The sequence below is a fragment of the Carettochelys insculpta genome, chromosome 1 (genome assembly GCF_033958435.1).
Source record: "Carettochelys insculpta isolate YL-2023 chromosome 1, ASM3395843v1, whole genome shotgun sequence".
Classification (NCBI taxonomy): domain Eukaryota; kingdom Metazoa; phylum Chordata; order Testudines; family Carettochelyidae; genus Carettochelys; species Carettochelys insculpta.
Window position 1 is genome coordinate 357,067,804 of NC_134137.1, and position 23,423 is coordinate 357,091,226.

At 42.3% G+C, this 23,423-nt stretch overlaps 1 protein-coding gene across 8 annotated transcripts in view; it reads right to left on the reverse strand.

Annotated features, from left to right (window-relative positions):
* MAGI2 (membrane associated guanylate kinase, WW and PDZ domain containing 2) overlaps positions 1-23,423 on the reverse strand; it is a 1,201,350-nt gene that overhangs the window by 240,316 nt on the left and 937,611 nt on the right. For 4 of the 8 annotated variants that reach the window (XM_075017296.1, XM_075017271.1, XM_075017255.1 and 1 more), the window contains exons 8-10: positions 21,575-21,696; positions 20,880-21,008; positions 19,934-20,116 (exon numbers count right to left, since the gene is read on the reverse strand). In XM_075017296.1, the coding sequence (XP_074873397.1) occupies positions 19,934-20,116; positions 20,880-21,008; positions 21,575-21,696 (434 nt within the window). The remainder of the gene's footprint in view (positions 1-19,933; positions 20,117-20,879; positions 21,009-21,574; positions 21,697-23,423) is intronic. The other 4 variants (XM_075017288.1, XM_075017279.1, XM_075017302.1 and 1 more) reach the window with 2 other exon arrangements.

Here is a 23,423-nt window from a genome sequence, read left to right on the forward strand (position 1 = left end):
CCCTCCTGCATCCTGCTCCCATGCACGTACCTTAAAACCTTGCCCCAACCAGGCCCAGGGGGGTGGGTAGTAGGGACATTTGGCACAGGAAATAAAAGCAAATCAGGAGATAAAAGTAAATTTTGACTTTTTCTACCAGGTTAATTCCATTGATTATACACTGCAGTTACAACAGAGACAACAAAAGAAGTTATATATACCTGCAAAAATTGATATAAATAATTGTGGGACCTCCAGCCTTTGCTAATTTTTTGGTCAACTCCAAGTTTTCATATGCATGACTGGAGACTGGAGTAGTGTCTGTGATTAGTGAGCCTGTGCTATGAAACACTATTTACAGTTTTTCATGGTTTAGAGGTTTTGGAAGTCATAACTAATTCTGTTACTATAAAGTGATTTTTGTTGGCCTAAAGGTGAGTTTAACCTTTAAATTAGATGTTTAAGTGCACATAGGAGATTTTCTTTTCTATATTTAAGTGTACATAGGAGATTTTCTTATTCCTGTGTTTTCTTATGTGTCTTTGTAGACAATAACCATATAAGGATCAGCTGTAAGCTATAAGGATCTTTGGCCAGTTTTAGATTCACCTTTAAAGGCTTTTTTACGATAAACTTTTAATTCTTGTTGTTTAGTACACTTTATATCTAATCTGGCAATTGCCCCATGTTCATATTCACAATAAAGCACCAGCTATTAGAGGAATTTAATAATGTGGACATGATAGCTATGAAATTTAAAACTGTAAAAAAAGGCTATTGGGGCCATAGTAAATAACACCCCCAAACCATTATTGCATATTATTCATTGTGAAGTGTTTATATATATGTATATATACACACACACACACATATATTACAATTTTGTATAGCCAATTACAATTTTGTATAACTTCATCAAATTAATTTATTTTGTGTTACTGTGTTTTAAAAGAACATCTTCATAAAAATGAAGCGAAGATTTGAAAGTGGTTCAAGTAAGAGATGGCAAAAGTAACACAAGCTGCGTCTACACGTGCACGCTACTTCGAAGTAGCGGCACCAACTTCGACGTTAGGCGGCGAGACGTCGAAGTCGCTAACCTCATGAGGAGATAGGAATAGCGCCCTACTTCGACGTTCAACGTCGAAGTAGGGACCGTGTAGACGATCCGCGTCCCGCAACGTCGAAATTGCTGGGTCCTCCATGGCGGCCATCAGCTGGGGCGTTGAGAGATGCTCTCTCTCCAGCCCCTGCGGGGCTCTATGGTCACCGTGGGCAGCAGCCCTTAGCCCAGGGCTTCTGGCTGCTTTTGCGGCAGCTGGGGATCTATGCTGCAGGCACAGGGTCTGCAACCAGTTGTCAGCTCTGTGTATCTTGTGTTGTTTAGTGCAACTGTGTCTGGGAGGGAACCTTTAAGGGAGCGGCTTGCTGTTGAGTCCGCCCTGTGACCCTGTCTGCAGCTGTGCCTGGCATCCCTATTTCGATGTGTGCTACTTTGACGTGTAGACGTTCCCTCGCTGCGCCTATTTCGATGTTGGGCTGAGCAACGTCGAAGTTGAACATCGACGTTGCCGGCCCTGGAGGACGTGTAGACGTTATTCATCGAAATAGACTATTTCGATGTCGCAACATCGAAATAAGCTATTTCGATGTTGGCTGCACGTGTAGACGTAGCCACAGTGAAGCAGCAGTTAAGAGTTTAAAACCAATAACATCATTTCTTGTAGAAAACATGCCTCAGCCATTACATGGTGACTATACTGACAGTGACACTTGCAGTTCTGGTGATGAAAACTTTGCACCCACAAATGACATTTCAATGCTACTGCCTGAAAATGACAGGCTCATTAATCAAGATGCAGAAATCCCAACAGTAGCAAGAAATACATAATCTATGCTCAGTTTAGAGCCTGTGCAGGCAGAAAATGAGGACCACGGAGATGCTGTGCAGTAAGAGCAAGAACTTGTGATTAGCACAGGATACAGCATGATAACAGTGGCATTAGACCCTGATATTGACTTCTTGATAAGAACAATTTTGCTCAAATGTAGTTATTTTCAAAGTTAGTTTGCAGATTCCAAGTCATATTCTGAAAGATACTGAAACTCATGCTTTTCTCACTCATCTGCTGACAAAAACTGTTCCAAATGGAGAGAGCTGCACAAGAACCTGGCTTTGCTGGACCATGGAAAACCAGGATCTGTACTGTGTATCCTGTTTCATTTTTAATAGTAAAACTTTAAATGCATCAGTACTGTCTGATCCATCTAGTTGCAGCATCAGTAGCAGTTGGAGGAAGTTGAAAGGCCTAATAACTGCCCATGAAATTTCATTGTTGCATAAACGTAACTATGTTATATGGAAATCAGCTAGTAGAGCAGCACTAGCTGCCAGTTCAATCGAAAACTTACTTAAATTCGCATTTCTGCATTGGCCAGGCTTATGACAATGGATCCTATATGGCAGGAAAGTACAATGAAGTACAAGCAGTCCTTCTTCAGTAAAATCCAAACTGTGTTTTGTTTAGTTGTGGCAACCACACACAAAACCATGTCCACATTGATTGTGCTGAATCATGCAAAGAAATAAACACATACTTTGGCATAATCCAGCACTTGTACAACCTCTTTGATAGAAGTCTTTGGAAGTAGGAAATTCTGAAACAGCATCTGCCTGTTCACAGCATGTCAACAACAAGATGGTCAGCTTGAATTGATTGCATTAAACTAGTTGCTCAGCATTTGGACTCTATGAGAAAGGCTTTAAGTGAGCTTGAATCTCTTACTCTCACAGCACAGGATTGCACTGAGTTAAAGTCAGTTCAGAAGTATACACCCAAATCTGAATGCATTTCAATTTCATCCATTTGGCTGAAGGTGCTAGAAATGACCCATGAAACTAATCTTGTAACTGAAGCATGAAATGTTACATTAGATGTTGAGGGCGATAACAATGAACAACTTCTTAAAGATATTCAAAAAATTCATGATCAATAGAACGCAATTTTTTTTTAATTCAGATCAATGGCATGCAGTACTGGCATTGCATCGGAGTATTCCACATATCTCAGCCTAACATCTCAATATGATGTAGATAGGCACTATTGAGTCAATGTTTTTTTTTGTTGTTATCGATTCTATCAAATGTGGTCTTACACATCAATTTGAGTCACTGTGACAAATTTGTATCCTCTTGGATTCCTTTAAGAGTTCAGATAACTAAGTGATGAAGATTTATATTCAATGGCTAAACAGTTTCAACAGATGGTACAATGATGAAATTTAAAGAGATCTCTTGGTATGTCTATACAGCAAAGTTATTTCAAAATAACAGAGGTTATTTCAAAATACCTATGCTAATTTCTACACAAAGCAATCATTATTTTGAAATAATTTCAAAATAGTGGTTGCCTTATTTTGAAATTGGTAAACCTCATTCTATGAGGAATAGGGCCTATTTTGAAACATCATAGTGCATTCAGTGGCTCTATTTTGAAATAGGTTCTATGTGTGTACATGTTGTATTCAAAATACCTAAGTGTTATTTCAAAATCAATTTTGGCCATGTCTGCACTACCAATGAACTTCAAAATTAATTTTGAAGTTAGCACTTACTTCAAAATTAAGTGCAGAGTGTCTACACACATTATACATTACTTTGAAATAGTGATCCAAGTAAGGGGGGGCAACTTCGAAGTCCTTATTCCATTCTCGGGATGGGAATAGCACCCTATTTTGAAGTGTAACTTCGAAATAGGATGTGTACAGCTGCTTCACATCCTGTTACTTTGAAGTAGCGGGTCCGCCATGGTGGTGGCCCGCAGGAGCCTGGAAACACTCCAGCCAGCCTAGACAGGGCTTTATGGTCACTGCTGGCCATGCATAAAGATGTAGCTACCTACCAACCGCAGGCAGGAAGCTGAGAATGTGCTACAAGCAGGGGGAGCATAATTTCTCCTCCTTCTCCCACTGTGAGAGGAGGTCCTGCTCCAAACTGGGGTGTGGCTACAGAACATGAATGCATACAATCGGCTGGCCAGGGGTGTCACTGGCTGGGGGCACCCCAGCTGGAGCAGCGAGCACATGAGAGCAAAATGAAGGCACTTCATCAAGCCTACTGTTGAGTCTGGGATGCTGCCAGCCGGTCGGGGTCACAGCACACCTGAGCTGTGTCTACACGTGCACGCTACTTCGAAGTAGCGGCACCAACTTCGAAATAGTGCCCGTCGCGTCTACACGCGTCGGGCGCTATAGTTAACTTCGACGTTAGGCGGCGAGACGTCGAAGTCGCTAACCTCATGAGGAGATAGGAATAGCGCCCTACTTCGACGTTCAACGTCGAAGTAGGGACCGTGTAGACGATCCGCGTCCCGCAACGTCGAAATTGCTGGGTCCTCCATGGCGGCCATCAGCTGGGGCGTTGAGAGATGCTCTCTCTCCAGCACCTGCGGGGCTCTATGGTCACCGTGGGCAGCAGGCCTTAGCCCAGGGCTTCTGGCTGCTTTTGCGGCAGCTGGGGATCTATGCTGCAGGCACAGGGTCTGCAACCAGTTGTCAGCTCTGTGTATCTTGTGTTGTTTAGTGCAACTCTGTCTGGGAGGGGCCCTTTAAGGGAGTGGCTGGCTGTTGAGTCCGCCCTGTGACCCTGTCTGCAGCTGTGCCTGGCATCCCTATTTCGATGTGTGCTACTTTGACGTGTAGACGTTCCCTCGCTGCGCCTATTTCGATGTTGGGCTGAGCAACGTCGAAGTTGAACATCGACGTTGCCGGCCCTGGAGGACGTGTAGACGTTATTCATCGAAATAGACTATTTCGATGTCGCAACATCGAAATAAGCTATTTCGATGTTGGCTGCATGTGTAGACGTAGCCCTGGTGCCCCCATTATGAGGGGTTTCACTGTCTCCTGGGGCTGAAGGAGGTGCAACCACCAGAGCACCTCCTGGACACCACTCCTCTGCAACAGAGACTGGGGAGGAGCTGGAGTCGGCCACAGATGAGGAGCCAGGACCCATAGGTGAAACCAGCACCTCCCGGGGGGACCAGGGGACTGAGGCTGGGAGTGAGGATGATGGTTTCAGCAATGGAGCCATGGCACCTCCAGCCAGGTGTCACCTGAGTTCATGGAGGTACCAGCTGGTAGGTACAAGACATTCAGGATGTCTTGGGGCCTGGGGAGAGGGACTCCACCCCCCTGTGACAGATGGCAGGGGGCCACATGCCTGCATGACACTTGGAGCCCACCCCTGCATAACACCAAAGTCCACACACCCAGGGAAGGGGAAGGCTACCAAAACCAGCTTGGCCCTCACCATGCAGGAACCTCTCTTTACCCAGGATCCCGAGAGGCCCCCTCGGACATCGGACAGCAGGTGGGTGAAGGCGGTAGCAGAGCAGGAGCCCTGAGCGCTGGTGTCAGGATTCACAGCCCGTCCCCCTGCCCCCTTCTGTCTCCACAGGCCCCCCCCATCCAGGAGCCCCCAGTCCCATCCAGGACCAGCCTGCAGCCGCGGAGAGCCAGGAGTCTGGTACCCCACCTAATTCCACATCCCTGTGGGATCACCAACAGTCCTGGTGCTGCCACTGACAGTCTGGGTGCTGGCACTGATGGAGGGATGAAGAGGCAGCTGCCAATAGGACAGTCCTGAAGGAGATGACTGCAGTGCCCTGGGACTGCCTGGCAATGGAGCAGGAGGTGTGGGTGCAGGTGGCAGACAGCCTGGAAATTCTGACCCAGGCTGTGGCCACCCACCTCGCCCATCCTCCTGCTCCCTTGCCAGCCTATCCCACAGCGCCTTCTGCAGCACCTCCCATGGTCACCTCCCACTGCTCCTGGTGTGGCTGCTGAAATTGGGGCCCTGCTCCTGCCCACCCTCCCACCTGCCACCTGCTTGGCACTAGGGCAGTGCTGGTGGTCAGTGCCACCTGGGGCGAGCAGGGCCCTCCCTCCTCACCAGCTCTCCTGTCCCCCCATGCTTCCCACCAATCCCAAAGCTGCTGCACCCCCTCAATGCCCCAACCTTCCCATTGTCCCAGCCTTAACCCAGCCCTGATGGGTTCCCTGGACCCAGAGTGGTAGGGGGTCCTGTGGCCACTGCAGCTCCCAGACCTCCACCCCAGTGGATGAATGAATCCTCAACCACCCTGGCTCCCTCCTCCAAGTTGGTTCCTTCCCCCAACGCCACCACCTGATCCCTCTTGAATAAAGTTCCTCCTTGTACATTGTTGTAGACACATGTTCTTTAGAGGTTTACAAACATGAAAGTTTAATTTACAACAGTAAAGTTAATGTTTGAATTCTACCCCTACCGCCCTGCATCCTTATTTTGTGGGGTGGGGGTGGTGAGAGGCAGTGGTGTGGGGTGTGTCTGAATGGTTGGGAGTTAGCTGGGGGAATGGTCACTGCGGGCCCTGGGCGATGGCTTCCCGCAGGGCCTTGCTGACATGCAACTTGTCTCTGTGCACCTGGCAGCATGGGACTGCAAGGTGGCTGCTCATATCTGACAGCAGGCTCAGTGGCTCAGTCCTGGGCAAAGGGCTCTTCTTTTCTCTCCACAATTCTGGGGAGAGCACAACAGGTCACGACCACCGCCAGTACATTCAGGAGGCTGAGAGTCTCTGGGTTAGACTAAAAGGGGTAAAAAACAAGGGTGATGTACTGGTAGGAGGCTACTACAAGCCGTCTACCCAGGTGGAAGAGGTGGATGAGGCTTTCTTTAAACAACTAACAAAGTCATGCAGGGCCCCAGATTTGGTGGTGATGGGGCATTTCAACTATCCAGATACATGTTGGGAAACTAATACAGCAGGGCACAGACTATCCAGTAAGTTTTTGGATTGCATTGGAGACAATTTTTTATTCCAAAAGGTTGAAAAAGCTACCGGGGGAAAGCAGTTCTAGATTTGATTTTAACAAATAGGGAGGAATTGGTAGAGAACTTGAAAGTGGAAGGCAGCTTGGGTGAAAGTGATCATGAAATCATAGAGTTCGCAATTGTAAGGAAAGGTAGAAGAGAAAACAGCAAAATAGAGATAATGGATTTCAGGAGGGCAGATTTTGGTAAACTCAGGGAGCTGGTAGGTAAGGTCCCATGGGAAGCAAAACTGAGGGGAAAAACAGCTGAGGAGAGTTGGCAGTTGTTCAAAGGGACATTATTAAGGGCCCAAAAGCAAGCTATCCCACTGTACAGGAAAGATAGAAAATATGGCAAAAGACCACCTTGGCTTAACCAGGAGATCTTGCACGAGCTCAAAATAAAAAGAGAATCATATAGAAATGGAAACAAGGACAAATTACAAAGGATGAATACAGGCAAACAACAGAAGAAGGCAGGAGCAATGTTAGAAAGGCTAAGGCACAAATGAGCTCAAACTACCTACAGGCATAAAGGGGAACAAGAAGGCTTTCTATAAATACATTAGAAACAAGAGGAAGACCAGGGAAGGGTAGGGCCATTGCTCATTTATAGGTCATTGTCCCAGTCCCCCAGCATGAGGCGGTCCCAACAGCTGGTGCTGGTGGGAAAGCCCCAGCCTTGCTGGATCACTGGGGTGGGGTGCAGCCACTGCCCCGGCAGAGGGCCTGCAGGAGGGGGCCTATGTAGCTGGCTCAGTGGTGCTGCTGGAGGATGGCCACCAGCAGCACCGCCAGCAGACTGGCCACAGCCTGGGGGAAATCCCCCTCAGGGAGCAGCTGGGGATCCATAAGTCTCCGCAGTGGCTCGGCTCTGTGCAAAGGGTGTGCTGGGCTGTGTACAGCCTGGCAGCCCTGATCACGTAGAGGGTGTGTGTTTTGGGAGGGGCCCTTTAATGGAGCAGCTGGCTGTGGGCCCTGGCAGGGCTTGTCAGCCATGCAACTTCCATCCATGGCATTTCCTGGGATCCTATTTTAAAATAGGGGCCACGAGTTTGTAGATGCTTCCTTTCGAAGTGCTGGGCCACTACTTCAAAATAGCGGATGTGAATTCAATCCGCTCTGCGTGTGTGGATGCACTTTTTGAAGTTTGTTACTTCGAAGTTGAACTTCGAAATAAGCCCCTTCGAAATTATGGTGTAGTGTAGATGCAGCCTTTGTGTGTAGCAGTGTTATTTCAAAATAAGCTATTCCGGAATAGCTGATTTCGGAATAAGACTCCTGTGCAGACATACCCTCTGTGAAGAGATCCTGAATCATGTATATTCCACCAACTTTAAATCAGACTGGAAGCCAAAAGGACCGCTGCAAGAACTATATGATCTTGATCTGCATCAGTGGCTTCAGATGAATGCACATTTAGGCCATGTCTACACGTGCCCCAAACTTCGAAATGGCCATGCAAATGGCCATTTCGAAGTTTACTAATGAAGCGCTGAAATGCATATTCAGCGCTTCATTAGCATGCGGGCGGCAGCGGCACTTTGAAATTGACACGGGTTGCCGCTGCGCGGCGCGTCCAGACGGGGCTCCTTTTCGAAAGGACGCCACCTACTTCGAAGTCCCCTTATTCCCATGAGCTCATGGCACAATTTCGAAGCGCCGCTGCCGCCCGCATGCTAATGAAGCGCTGAATATGCATTTCAGCGCTTCATTAGTAAACTTCGAAATGGCCATTTGCATGGCCATTTCGAAGTTTGGGGCACGTGTAGACGTAGCCTTAATGTGTTAAAACAAGTAAAGAACTGTCATCATTCTACAATGGCACAAGAGTGTTTGAATGGGCTCATAATTCTTAACAGTGATGTTGCCTGTAAATTAGATTTTTCCTCAATCATAAACAAGTTTTCAGGAAACAATGCTAGAAAAGCATTCCTAAAATGAAGAGTTTTGCTTGTAGTGGAAACTCACAATTAAAGTTACATTTTATATTTATTTATTTATTAGTATAATACTTAACTGTTAATAAATAATGTCTAAAGTGTTCATTTTCATATATTCTTTTGGTTTTACTATGATCCTGTGGCTGATAAGTTAGACAGCTTGGGGGCCTGGAGCTGGGTCTCGGGCCTGTAAACTCAAAGTGGTCCTGGCCCTCTGTCTTACTCTGAGAGGGCCTTGCCCCAACCCGCTTACTTGCACCACCTTCTGCACCCCACACCATCTCCCATGTCCCAACCCTCTGCCGCACCCCTACATTCATGGTCCGCCATACTGTTTCCTTACCAGATGCATCCCTCAGGCTTAAAAATTTTCCCAGCCCTTTTTTAACCTGTTCTTAAAGACTTCCAATGATGAAGAACCCTCAACTTTCCAATAATTTGTTCTAATCTAATGCATAACTATCCAGACAGTGAAAAAGTTTTTCCTAATGTCCAGTCTAAGTCTCCCTCGCTGCAATATAAGTCCTTTGCTCAGGTGCAATGTCTAGAGAGGACATGCTGGAACAAATGCCCTTCCTCCACATGGATTTCTGAGATTGCGGAGCTGCCTGTTCTGGTCTTCATTTCCTCAGCCCGCTGGTGGGAGAGGGAGGCTTTGAGGGAACAATATTGAGCTTCTTGTCATGTCATCTAACTTCACTCAGGGTCAATGTCTATGACAGAGCCTGGCTCGGGAGGTGCTGATGACCCACCCCTCAACTTGTGTTGCGTTTACAAAGCTCCTGCTAATACAAGCCAGAACAATGTATGCTTTTTTGTAAGAATATTACACTGTTGACTCATATTAAGACTGTGGTCCATCATGACTCCTAGATCCCTTTCTGCAGTATTCCGTCCTAGGCAGTCATTTCACATTTTGTAGGCATGCAACTGATTGTTCCTTTGTAAATGAAGTACTCTGCATATCTCCATCCTGATTTCATCCTATTTAATTCTGCCTATTGCTGCCAGTTTGTTCAGATCACTTTGAATTTTAAGCCTGTGCTCCAAAGCACTTGAGATCCCTCCCAGCCTAGTATCACCTGCAAAGTTTCAGTGCATTCACTATCATTATCTAAATCAGTGCCTGTCTTTCCCAAGTAAATTGTACGCTTCTATTACAATATTCCAGTCATATGTATTATCCCATCAAGTCTCTTTGATGCCAACCATGTTATAGTTATGAGTTTTCACTAGTATTTCTCATTCTTTCATTTTATTCTTCATACTTCTTACACTATATAGGGTCATCTAAGATACTGATTTGATTTCCCATTTCATTTCCCTCGTTTCTCCTTTGCCCCTGCTATAACTGCACATGGTTCTACACTGATATTGACCCTTCTACCAGGTCTCCATGTTTTTGACTTATCTCTGGGCTATTGTCTCATGCCCACATCAGACCTAGTTTAAAGCCTTCCTCACTAGACATTAGTGATAACACTGAAAAAGGCCAAGTTGTTAAAACTTGACATTACATTATAAAATTCTAATTTTTCCTAAAATCACACTACTCAGAAACCAGCTTCATTCCTACTTCTTCATAGTGCCTGAATGAAAGTGTAGATTAGATGACGACGATGATGATGACTAGTACTATTTTCACCAGACACTTTTGTCAGTTCAGACAAATAAAAAGTCAGATTATGTCAGGGGGTCTTTAATTATATTTGATACAAGAAAATTGTTTCTGCAGATAGAGCACTTTTGGTAACTATAGAATTCAGTCAACTGTGTTTATAATGGAACCAGCAAGTTGCAAAACTTGAAAAAATTGGCTTGATAAAAGTGAGTTTGTACAATAACCTGTTTATCTTCCATTGACCTAAGTTAAATCTCTTGCTCTAGGAGTCTGCAAATATATTATCATGATTTTAGATGGAGGAGTTAAACTAATGGATTTATGAGAGTTGTATTTCCTCATGCACTGACTATCCATGCAACAATATGAACTGCTATGGGACAAAATTGTCTTAATATAACCATGTATCTCTACTTGCTAGAGAAAGGAACACATTGTTATTTTCTGAAACAATCTTAACAATTCCAAGAGCTCTAGTTTTGCTTTGTAAAATATGTACCAAAAATTGCATATCAATTTTTTCACTTATGCTTTTGACACTTTGAAATATTTTTCAATGTCATCTGACCTTTAGTTATTCCAGGAATATATGGTCACATATTGTCTTTTATGAGAATTTATGCTGGCATTGGAAAATAAGAGAGTGAGAGGTAAAACTGTCACTAATGTAGCTAAAATGTAAATTACTACACATCTGCGAAAGGTTATTTTAAGAAAATTAAGCACAGAAAAATGCAAATGAAAAAGAATGCATATTACATAATGTTCCGTATTTCAGACCTTATCTGTATTTTTATCACATTTACCATTTCAGTCCTGAATTTAATAATATTTTGTGGTATAATTGCTTTATATTCTGCTTGTACTCCAGTGAGGATAAGTGACTTGTGATTCATAACAGTAAGTTTCTATTAGCTTTGGTGGTAGTGATCTGTGCTCTTGATCTGTGGTTTGTCCTCAGGGGTCATTGTCTCCTCCATCTCTGTTTTATCCATTTGCTGTGAATAATTGGCAGTGTGTGTGTATATATATATACACTGTGACACACACAGTGCCAATTATTCATAGCAAATGGACCATTTTGGTTTGATATAATCTCTTCCTGGGCTCTTTGTACTAGATCTCCTTGTACTGTGGTCTCTGTTACCACTCAAGAAAGCTTGATGGATTTACCTGCAAACACCTTTGTTTTTTAGGTTGCATGAAAACATCTCATAACACAATGAAGGCCATAAGTGAGGCAGTCAGACATACAGGCCATACATATATTACACTGGTGGGCAATCATGGGTGCACACATTCAAACAACACAATCTGCAGACCATGTATGCAACTCTTCAGTCTCTGTAAACCCAAGTTTCCACAGACAGAGCTTTAAGAGCACCTCTAATAGGTTAATCAGTAGATTTAATGCATATTTTTATGCACACGAGCAGATCTGATATGCTCAGTCCAATGGAGGGTGGTACTATACACATATTCCCACAAATCAGTGCATCACACATTCAGTGAATTTTATACTCTTCAAATCTGACTGTTTCAAGTCACAGTTTGCCAACTCTATGGCCAACTGTGAAGCATTCTATGGCACATCTGTATCAGAATAGAAATACTTGCCACCAACTATGCTTACTATGTCATATTTCTAAACATACCTTTTATCACATGAATTGAAGCAAAAATGTTCTGTATCTCCAGAACCCTATTACCTTTCTACATGTTAATATAAAAATGGAAGAAAACAAAACAAAAATGTTACGTTTAATATTCTGCCTTGCTTTGCGAGCAACTTGACGTGGAATTGCTTATGATAACAAACCTTGAATGTAATAGGTATTTTATATGGCCCAGCAAAATATCTGATCCAAAATATTACAAATGTAAATAAACAGACAATTGAAAATGAATAACTGACTCACATAAAGATAGCTATATAATAGCTAGATTAGAAAAAAGGCTAGTAGATACCGAAATAGTACATTTAAGTAAGTTAATGTTTTGCTGTTTCTTCTACGGTTCACATATTCAGAGATGAGACCATTTAATTGAGCAAGGGGAATTAAACTGGCCCTAGCTTGAAAAATACTTGGGATCAGCCGCTCTCTCGCTGTCTCTCTCTCTCCTTTTGCTTTGTAGAGATGGCAAGAATGAACCAATCTGAAACTGCTTTGAGGGATTAAAGGGAATGAAAACGCTACACCATCTTAAATTATGGGGTTGCGTAAGGATTAAAGTACATCCCATTTCATTTGTGCTGACAAACTAAAAATAAAGTCATAGAAATGAACTCAAGACAGTGTGTGCAGAGCACAGACATTGAGCTCCTGGGTAAGATTTTCTATGCAGTATCAAGTATCAGAGAGGAAGCCGTGTTAGTCTGTATCTTTGAGAACAGTAAGAAGTCCTGTGGCACCTTATAGCCTAACAGATGTTTTGCAGTATAAGCTTTTGTCACATGCTTATGCTCCAAAATATCTGTTAGTCTATAAGGTGCCACAGGACTTCTTGTTATGCAGCACCAGTGACTTAAAAGTCCAGCTCATTTTCAGAAGTATCTTAGATACTAAGTATTAGAGAGTTAGCCATGTTAGTCTGTGTCCATAAAAACAACGAGAAGTCCTGTGACACCATATAGACTAACAGATATATTGGAGCATAAAAAGCTTTTGGTGCAAAGACCTGCTTTGTCAAATGTATACATCTTAGTCTATAAGGTGCCACAAGACTTCTAGTTTTTTAGATACTTTGTTTAAATTTAATTGAAATTCAATAGAAATTAGGCCCCTAAGTATCTGAGTCAGTTTTAAAAATGAGAGTTAGATACCAAAATACCTTTGAGGATGTGGGTTTCAGGCAAAAGATTTTCAACAAACGACATTAATAAAAACAAACAGTTCCAGTTGACTGAGACCATTAAGGAAACTAAGTGAACAAGTCTCGTTGTTTTCACTGGTAATCAGACTGGAGGGAAGGGGAATCAGCGAGGACTGGGAGTCTGGAAATGATCACATAGGTCACTCAGACAAAAGCAGCACTGGGAGAGTCTGGAAGGTATTAGGGGAGAACATAATCATGGTATAGTACCCAGAGGCACTGAGACCTCATACTAGGGTGAGTGCTGAAGTCCCTGGCACAATTCCCATCGATTTCATCAGGTTCAAGATTCCACCCAGGGTGAAACACATAGATGCAAAAGAGACAAAGAAAGCATGTGGATATAAGAACATAAACAGATTTTCACAGCTAGATGGTTGGCAGCCAGATGTAGTAGTTAGAGCCAGAGTGCACAGTCACGAGACAGCAATCAAGAGTTAGCTGTGTCAGGATACCGAGGGTGAGAGACAAGAGACAAACTGGAGATCAGAACCACAAGTCAGATTTCAGGTGTCAGGATGCCAAGAAATTAAGCCATAGATGTGAGAAGCATAAGGTAATCCAAAACCCAGAGCAGGAAGGAGACAGGTTGTTTAGACAGCTTCCTATTCCTGCTGCTCCCTAAGGTGGGCCAGCAAGCCAAGCAGGTGCTCTAGGAGTCTACCAATCAGACTTCAGAGAAGAGCCTCACACTGGGGCTGGGCTTTGTAGGTCCCAAGCAAGCAACTGTTGTCTGGTTGCCAGAGGAGTGTTGGAGCATGAAAATTTTCAAAAACACTGTGGATTGAGAATCCAGGGTTATTACGTGAATTTTCTCATGATAACATTTGAGGATTTAGTCACAAGGGCTGAATTCTCAAAATCAATAGAAGTTATGAGCCTATGTCCTTCTGACTATTCAGGCCAGGGTTGACTACCTGAATCTTAAACAGATCAAGTGAAGGATTAATAACAGACTTTTGTTTTGCTTCTCTCCCCACGAAGGACTAGTAAGTTAAATATTGTCACTAGAAATGGGTCCAAAGCAAAATCCTAGAAAACAGTGTTTAGATGGTAGATCCAAAAACATCTGTCCCATCTCTCCATTTCCCACTGATACAAACCTCCCATCTAGATAAACACAAACTGTGTGGTATTTCAAATCCAGACCCAAGTTTTGTAGCAATCTTCTTGGCGCTGATAAAATGAAAAAAGTATGAAGAAAAAGTAATAAAAACAGAAACCACAGGAGGATTTGAACTCAATGGTTTCGATATTATTTTGGCCACTGCAGAGAGCTTGCACTGTACCAAGGCAATAGAAACATTGAGAAGTATTAAGAAAAATTAATTTAAGAAAGATGAACACAAAGATTCTAAAGTTCATACAAAGTGCAGCTTTCCCCTCAGGGTCATATTATTAATATCTGGTCACATGAAAAGTTAATGAACAGCATACTTTAAAAGTGAAAGTGAAAAAGCAGAATTTCATCATAGCATACAAGGCTTTATTAAAAATATTTTTATGCAATTATTTATCACACATCTTCTTGCAGTATTCTCATCCCAAGCATTCAAAGTCATGAGAAAGGCTCTGAACAATTAAGAGTTTGACTAAAAAAGAGAAATTTTAAAGATTAAATTTGGTGCTCTCCTTAGGGTGTACTTTGGTCACATTTTCAAGCAGTTTTCTGCAAACAAGAGGGCTAGAAACTCACTTCTTTAAAGGGAAAGCTGAGATTCTCAAGTAATAACTTGACCTCAGGAGCTGTCAAACAACTATAGACTCCCAATAAAATCGTGAGAGTTGGCAACATGATGTATCAAGGGTAATAAGTCAGATAAAATCATAAAGGGTAAAATAATTTTATCTCACAAATCCTAAACTTTTGGCTTTAGACACATGGTAGGCAGGGTTTTTGTGGGGAAGGTAAGGTGTGTGTCCTCATGCTCACTAATCCAAACAGTAGGCTGACATAACGTCCCTAGACCTTAGTTCTGTTAATGCAAGGTAGTAAGTGCACTTTATTTTCATAATTGTCCGTCTTCCAGTGCCAACCTTTTTGCAAGAGGAGCCTACAATCACCATCACAGAAAGCAAACGCCAGGCTTTGGTCGCAGGAAAGCTTCACATGGCTTCCTTGCTAGAGCATATTTTACCCCAAAACAACAAAGATCCAGCATCTTTTATTGCTGCCGCAAGTGCAAATCTTCAATTTCACAAGAATCTTGGCTTTGTACAGACATAATACTGCTCCCCTTGAGATGGACACAGTTATTACTGTGGCACAAATAAAGTGCATCACATAGGAGGTGCTATGTTATAGAAACACATAAGGAAAGTAAGTTTAAATAAAGAAACTTACTCTTCATACAATAATACTTATTCAATTGACAAAGTAAATTTGTGTCCCACAAAGGTTTAGAAACATAGGATTATTTAAAATAATAAGTAAGCAAACAATCTATTTTCTGAAATGGCTCCAATGAGGACTATTTGGCAGAACATGAAGTGTAACATACATGAAGATGAGCAGATTGTAAAAACAGTATCTGCGGAACAGGAAGCACAGTTTAGGAATCATACAAAGGAGTGGGAACTGGGAAATCTGGAATATACACTAGGCGTGTTTTGTAAATCTTATATTTTGAAATCTCCATTTCTAAGTCTGAGCTACCTCACAGGGATTTTCTGTAAGGCCAAACTGATTAACCTGAAACTCTTTTTTCCCATTTTTTACTCAGGATCACTTTATATTTGGGGAGCTCCAGGGAGTCAACCAACAGCAGAATTTACCTCAATATGTAGCTTAATGCGTAAGCCTATCAGGTTTACTGAAATAATAATATTGTATTTTGAAGTGACCTTTCACTTATAATTGTTGATTTCCTTGCATTTATGCTTTTCAATAAAATCTTCAGCATTACTTAATGCAAGTTCTTAAAAAAATGTTTTATTCATAAATACCACTCTGAATAACTACGTTACCCACTTACGCTAGCCAGTTTCATCTTGTATTTGGCAAACACATTCAGAATACATTTCCCAGACTGAAAATGAGTTCTGTGTAAATTTTAAAAGCTTGCCTCTTTCATCAAATGAAATTTGTCAGCCAAGAGATATTACCTCCCCCGCCTTGCATTTCCAGAAATGACAACAGTAAAAACCAGGACTGTTGCAATGGACCAATCATGCAGTTTCAGAATCAGGCTTTGGTTCAGAAGAAGTGGGTTTTCCCACAAAAGCCAATAAATAAAATTGTTAGTCTTTAAGGTACTACAGGACTGCTTGCTTTGTTTTGGTTTAGATACAAGGACACTCAACCACTCCACCCACTATTTCATAGGATCCTACTTCAAGAACTGAATCAAAATATGCTGGATCATAACAACCTGGGAAGCCCTCTGCTGCAGATTAGACAACATGAAGTTCATGGCACAGTTCAAAAGCAATTGTTTGGTTTTACTCTTAACAGGAGTAATTAGTCTCTTCGGAGCATGTCTCTGTTGCATCATTTCTTCTACTAATTAGTTTGAATTTTAACCTTGTGTGCCAAATCACATTTTGAGGTTCACCTGAGTAATGCAACTGAAGTTCAAGCTGACAGAACAGTTACAAGATTTTTCAAAAAGAAATATTTCTTATATTCACTGCCTGCCATTCTTTACTTGGCATCAGAGACCCTCCATCATTTCTGAGGGCATATTTTGCAAAAGAAGGACATTTTAAAAACCATAAAATTCAGAAACCCCACAATTCCTGTTCGCGTGTTCTTACTGAAGTTTATTTGGTCATACAGAGCCCACCATAGTTCTAGGTGGTGTGTCCTGACATGTTACAGCCAGGTCTTTCCCTCCCCCTACAAAAATCTGCAAAAATGAGGACTGAGGTAGTAAATCTGCAAGGATTCCCACATGTTGTTTTCTATGGCCATGTGTAGCAAGGTGCTGTGGCCTCCCCCTGACTTAGAGGCAGAGGAGGCTGCTCAGAGACACCGGTGGGCAGGCCCTGAGCCAGAACACCTGTGCTCTGCCTCTCCGAGAGCGGCACCTGGGGCCAGAAGGGCCAGGGGTGGGGCTCGACACCCATTAAAGGACTGCCCTCCAAGCAGGGCAGACCTGCCTGATCAGGCTACTCGACACCAGGGCCGGGGTACGCAGGCCAGACTGGCAGGCCGGTGTGAGCTGCCGACCAGCTGCCCAGCCCAACCTGGAGGGCTGCAGCCCAGCCTGCTGTTGGCCCGGTACCCCGATTTCCCTGATCTACCGTGGCCCTTGAGCTTGTGGCAGGCCCCCGAAACTGCCCATGGCCAGCTACCTCAGGGTCCCAGGTGAGCACGGTCCTGGAGTCCTGCCTGATGCCCACGGTGCTGAGACCTCTGACCTTCTGGAGCCCATGGTCCTGCTCCCGGTGGACTACCCGAATGATGTTGAGATGTCCGACTGGCCAGACCTGCCCAGTACTACCTACCCAGAGAAGACCCACCTGCCCGGACTTGCCCACCAGTCCAAGTGGGACCCAGCGCCAATTCAGGTGGAAGTAGGAAGTGGCCTGGGGGATGCTCCACCTGAGACCATGGTGGTGTGTTGCAGCCTGGATCCCCACTGCCACGCTCAGGGTGAGAGCAATTGTTAAGGCCCTGGGCCAGGACACAGTGGAGTAGGAGGGCCTGCTTCTCCCTTCCCCACCTCCCTGGAGAGGCAGCCCCTGGACTCTCCTGAGCCACCCCATTGTGGTGGCTAGCTGTTTACCTGCTGCTCCACCCTAAGCTAAGGGCTGGGCTCCTAAACTGTTTGTCTGCTGCCCTGCGCTGAACTGAGGGCTGGTCCTCTAAACTGCTTACCTGCTGCGTCACCCTGAACTAAGGGCTGGGCTTCTAAACTGTCTGCCTGCTGCCTTGCCCTGAACTGAGGGCTGGGCTTCCTATCAGCAGGCCTGCCCTGAGCAGCCTGTTAAAGTGGACTAGGTCCCAGGGTTGGCTGGTCGCTGAGGGAGCAAGCTGTGGAGGCCCGCACTGCCTACATAGGGCAACTGCTGCAGGCCAAGGACATTACACTATGGTTACACTAGCAAGTTTTGCTGACAAAACTCTGTTTTGTCAACAAAACCGGTAGAAAGTCCACACACAAAACTTTGACAGGCAGTCTTCTGCCTCTCAGCCATGAGGCACAATGCTGCTGTCAACAGAGTCTGTTGACAAAAAAGCTGTGTGGATGCTCTGGGAGGGCATCTCTTGATAGACATGGCATCCACAATAATGGGCAGCCCTGTCTGCTGTGCTTCCAGGTGCTTGTTTTGTTAAGAGAGCAGCTGGGCAGTCTGATCTCTCTGTCAACAAACCATAGCGCTCTTCTGACTGGTTCTTGTGTGGGGCCACACTCAGTGAACAGAAGTTTTGTTGGGAAATCTCTTCCAACAGTGACTTCTGTCGACAGATCACTGTAGTGTAACTGTATCCTATGAGTGTGTGCATGGGGTGTTTCCCTCCATTGATTAGGCTACCTCTATGACTGTGGATTCAGTTGTGGGGGAGGGTCTGTAAAGATAATATAACCCTAGATTTTATTTTCTCTTCTGTAATAGTCTCTGTCAGGATGGATGGAAAACCATGTGTGTGTTCTCAGTCTGCCCTCAGACTGAACTCTTTCTACCTGCTAACTCAACAGAGGTATTGACCTAGGGAACATTTTCTGCAGGGTATGGAGGAAGGTTGACTGCTGACTCCACCATTCATGAAGAAGGAGGTAAGGCACGTAGAAGGATTTTCCCCATACATAAATCTGAGATGATTTTGTAAACCTTCAGTCAAAGTAATCTTTGCCCGCGGAAGCAGAATCAATCTGAATTTGACTATTTTAGAATATAGCCCTTCCTCCAGAAAAGAAATGGAATCTGAATGAGCAATCTCTGCATCTACATGAACAGACTCCTCACAGGTATTCTGAACATGTGTAGACAGGAGCATCACGTCTGAGATCTGCTATTCAGATGTGGGAGAATTTTACCCAAAATAAAAGTTTGCTTTAGAGACCTTTATCACATGAAAATATTGCGAGGATAATAATAAAAGTTTTTCTGGATGTGTCTAGAAAGACATACTTCAGTGCAAGACTTCTCTTATGAAAGATTTACTGAGGCAGAGATCTCGCTTTTGCATCAGAGTAGGCTGAAGATTTTGGCTAGAAGGGTTTTCTCGGGGCGGGGGTGTGAATGGGTGTGAAAAATATAAATTTGATTACTCCAAAAGATTTTGCTAATGTTGTTTCAGTTTTGCTGAATTGTTTGTGTCAAAACAGTTTTTTAAAAAATCATAATATTCTTGTTTTTTCTATTTGAAATGACTTTTCATTTTTGAAAGCCCCTTCAATTTTAATAAAAGAAAAAGTCAAACCTTTTAAAAAGGTCTCAAAATTTAACTAAAATGTTTCCTTTGACCCCAGACAAATTTCTACCTTTTGGATTTACTAGCATTTCTAAAGCATTTGTTTTAGGTTGACACAAAATGATAATTATTTTTTGAAATTGCCAGCAACCAAAACAACTGGTTATTCACGCTGCTCCATTTGCACCTTTCAGAATGACAGTTTGAACATGGCTGTCCTGCACTTAAGAAAGAACTTCTGCTCAAAAACCCAAGACTGAGTTTGATCATTATATCAAGGATTCCAAAACTAAACTACATTACCTGTTTCCATTTTGCCATCTTGTGCTGCAGGCCCATCAGGAATTACACTCTTCACCTGTAGAAACTCATCCGGTTCATCCCCACCAATGATGGTAAATCCAAAGCCCATGTTGCTCTTCTTGAGGGTTGTGCTGAGGAAAATCCCCTTCAGTTGTGATGCATCACGGGTGAAGAGTGGTTTTTCTACATCAGTCAACACAAACAAGAAGAAAATAGATCCAGTCAAATCATAATAAGACATGGACTCACAAGTAAAAACAGCAGATGCAGCAGCAATGTGGCAGTGTGGCATTTTGAAATTAAAGGAAAGTGTAAAGTGTAAGCATTCCAAGAGAAATAAACACAGTAGTGAATCTTTATGTTATACAAATACAAAACTAACTAAAGAAGCTTTTTCTATCTATGGCAGATCAGTTTTGGGGTGTGGAAAGGCTAGGAAAACTCTTTGATATTGAAAAAATAAGTTTAGAGATAAATTGTTATGTAGCTAAAATATTTACATGATGATAAAATAATACTCAAGGTTACTTTGAATTCAAAATTATTATTAACCTATTGAAGCCCCTTTGCATACCCAATAATTTACTCTGTATATTACCCCAATAACAAAAATATCCATTGTATGTTTTATACCAGTGAATCAAAGTGAATTAAATTCCAGATACTCTTTTTACCCCACACAAATGGAATTTCAATTTCTCACAAATAACATTTACAATTGGTGTGACTGTTCCGTGACCTTTACATCGGTTTCTGACTGTGCATCACTGTAAAGTGTGAAAACTACCATCAGGCAAGAATAAGCCTCACCTGGCTTCCCGTGCCTCTCTTCTGTGCTTTATTTTGTGAAAAAGAGTATGAAGAAGGTAAAAAGGTTTGTGACTTAACTTATCTCTCTACTTTTTACAACAGTGCAGCTTGGCTAACAAGCAGCACTTGGACATACCATACAGACTGTACATTCCAGCATTGTCCCGCCGACACTGAGACAGGTCATTCACACTGCGAGACCTCTGAGGAGCAGGATGCGGGTGAACGTTTTTAGGCCTAGGTAATGTTGATGAGGCGCTTTCTACTGTTACAAAGGAGAACAAGCCTCATTCTTTGGCTATAACCTTATGTCAAAAACTTACTCATCTATCAATATTGACTTTTGCTAATACATTTCTAAGTGCAATCATTTTCACATTATCAAGATTCAGTGTTCTTGTAAACTCCTACAGCATAGTGTCCAAACCTTCAATTTAAAAGATGTTTGCTAGATAGGTTATCTTAGAAACATACTGAGCACCAATTCATGCTATTTCACAGAAGATTCTAGTGTTGCCATCCTCAGGTGTTCAAAATACCATGGGATATTTTTAAAGGCTATTTCATTTGGAGGTAGTTTTTCTTTCTTTCTCTGAGCTTTTAGGAAACATTAAGACCATGTTTTTTGTGCAACCATGAGGGGGAAAAATGGAGTGAAACGTGAGATTCTCACCAAGTTGAGGGTTAAAGAAAAAAAAATTGTCAAAAGGCTTTAATGATTGAGCAAGAGCTGGCAACACTATTATTTTAACCAGACTATGTTAAACCACTGTCATAAAAACAGACAAGTATAGCAATTTTCTTCTTTTTAAATCTGACATGGTACTGTACCTCGGAAACCTTGGGCCTGCATAGGCTTTGTTCCAAGTTCTGCGTTGGGCATGTTATGCTGCTGTAGTTTCCTTTTTGCTTCGAGGACAGGATTTTCAAATTGTGTTCTTCTATTTATGTGGCTGAAAATAATTGGTTACAATTAAATAAATTAAGTTCATTTTGTGAAACAAAATTATTTACGTCATGGAATCATCATCATCACATGGGTTACCTGTGTGTGGTTAGTTAGCATTCGTGCAAGTGAGCAACGCACAGTGTAGCTGACAGCAGCAAAATCTGGGAAATTCAACTGGTCATGAATTTTTTGACAAAATACTTCCTACAGAAAGGGTCAGTGCTGACAATTTCTCAATTGAAACTCATTTTTAAAAAGTTTTGGCACTATCTAAATGTTCTATTTAAACATTTTCAAAATATAGTAAAAAAAAGTTTAACAATAAAAAGGCCAAAAGCACCACAAATATTTTAAGAAATGTGAAAACATAATTAACCCTTTTTTTTAAAGTTTTGTTTTGTGAAAATTTGAGATTCCACCTCTTCCTCTCAATTCACGTTAGGAAAAATTTTCATGAACTTTAAATTTTTCTGAGATTGTCCTTCCCAGCTCCTTTTGGATGTTCTCTGTCCTTTCAACTTGCTGCACTCTTCTATAAATGTCATGTTTTGAACTACGTGGCTATTCCACAGTATCACTGAAAAGTACTCCAGCAGCACAGTTTTTCAAGTCTTCACCACATGTGATTTCTATGCAAAATTCCAAGAGAGAAACAGGATGATGTTTCGTGCACAGAAGTCCTGGATAAGCTGAAAACAAATTTAGTTGTTTATAATGAAATAGAAACCTTAACCCAACAAGTGACCATACAGGCAAATTGTTTAACAAAGTAACAAATTCAATAGGTACTGGATTCCCACAGAAAGAACCAAAATTGTATTAGATATGACATTTTAACCCTATGCTTTATTTGTTATATTTTATAAAAAGAAGAAAAAAAGGTCAGGGGGGTGCAGAAAATAATTACTGTCTTGTGAGAGCATTGCAATGTGAAAGATCTCATTGTAATCCCAGAACTTTCAATATGTAACACTTACATTTGCAATGTCTTGTTAGTCTATGTTCTTTAATACTATGTTCTAGGTAACTTGTATCTCATACATAACATTTTTGCTGAGTGTATTATAACTCTGTCATGAAGCCTCTAGGGATTCCATGTCAAACCCAAGCTTGGACAAAGGAGGAGGGTTGGTCAGATGAATGATGAGCAGATGAGCAAGTGGAATTCAGATAGATATTGAGAGGAAGAGGTGGAATCTCAAATTTTCACAAAACAAAACTTTAAAAAAAAGGGTTAATTATGTTTTCACATTTCTTAAAATATTTATGGTGCTTTTGGCCTTTTTATTGTTAAACTTTTTTTTACTATATTTTGAAAATGTTTAAATAGATAGATATATAGAGACACACATGCCATACAGCAGATATTGGTATTAAGATTGATAGTGGAGAAAACGCAACAAAAGAACAAGAGCATCTACAATTTCTTTGTTGATTTTCAGAATTCATTTGACGCTATAGATCGGAAAGTGATTTCACTGGTGTTGGAGTCGTACAGACTGGACAGTAGACTGATACAGTTGTTGAAGGATTTCAATGACAATGCAGAGGCAGTGGTGAGAATGTGTGGAGAGTTGGGAAGTTGGTTTAGAATGAGCAGAGGTATGAGACAAGGAGATCCAATATCACCAAGGATCTTCATCATGTGCCTACAGAGAGAGATGGACAAGATCCAGGAAGAGGTAGAAGGAATATCTGTCCACTGGATGAGAATCAACAGCTTGAGGTTAT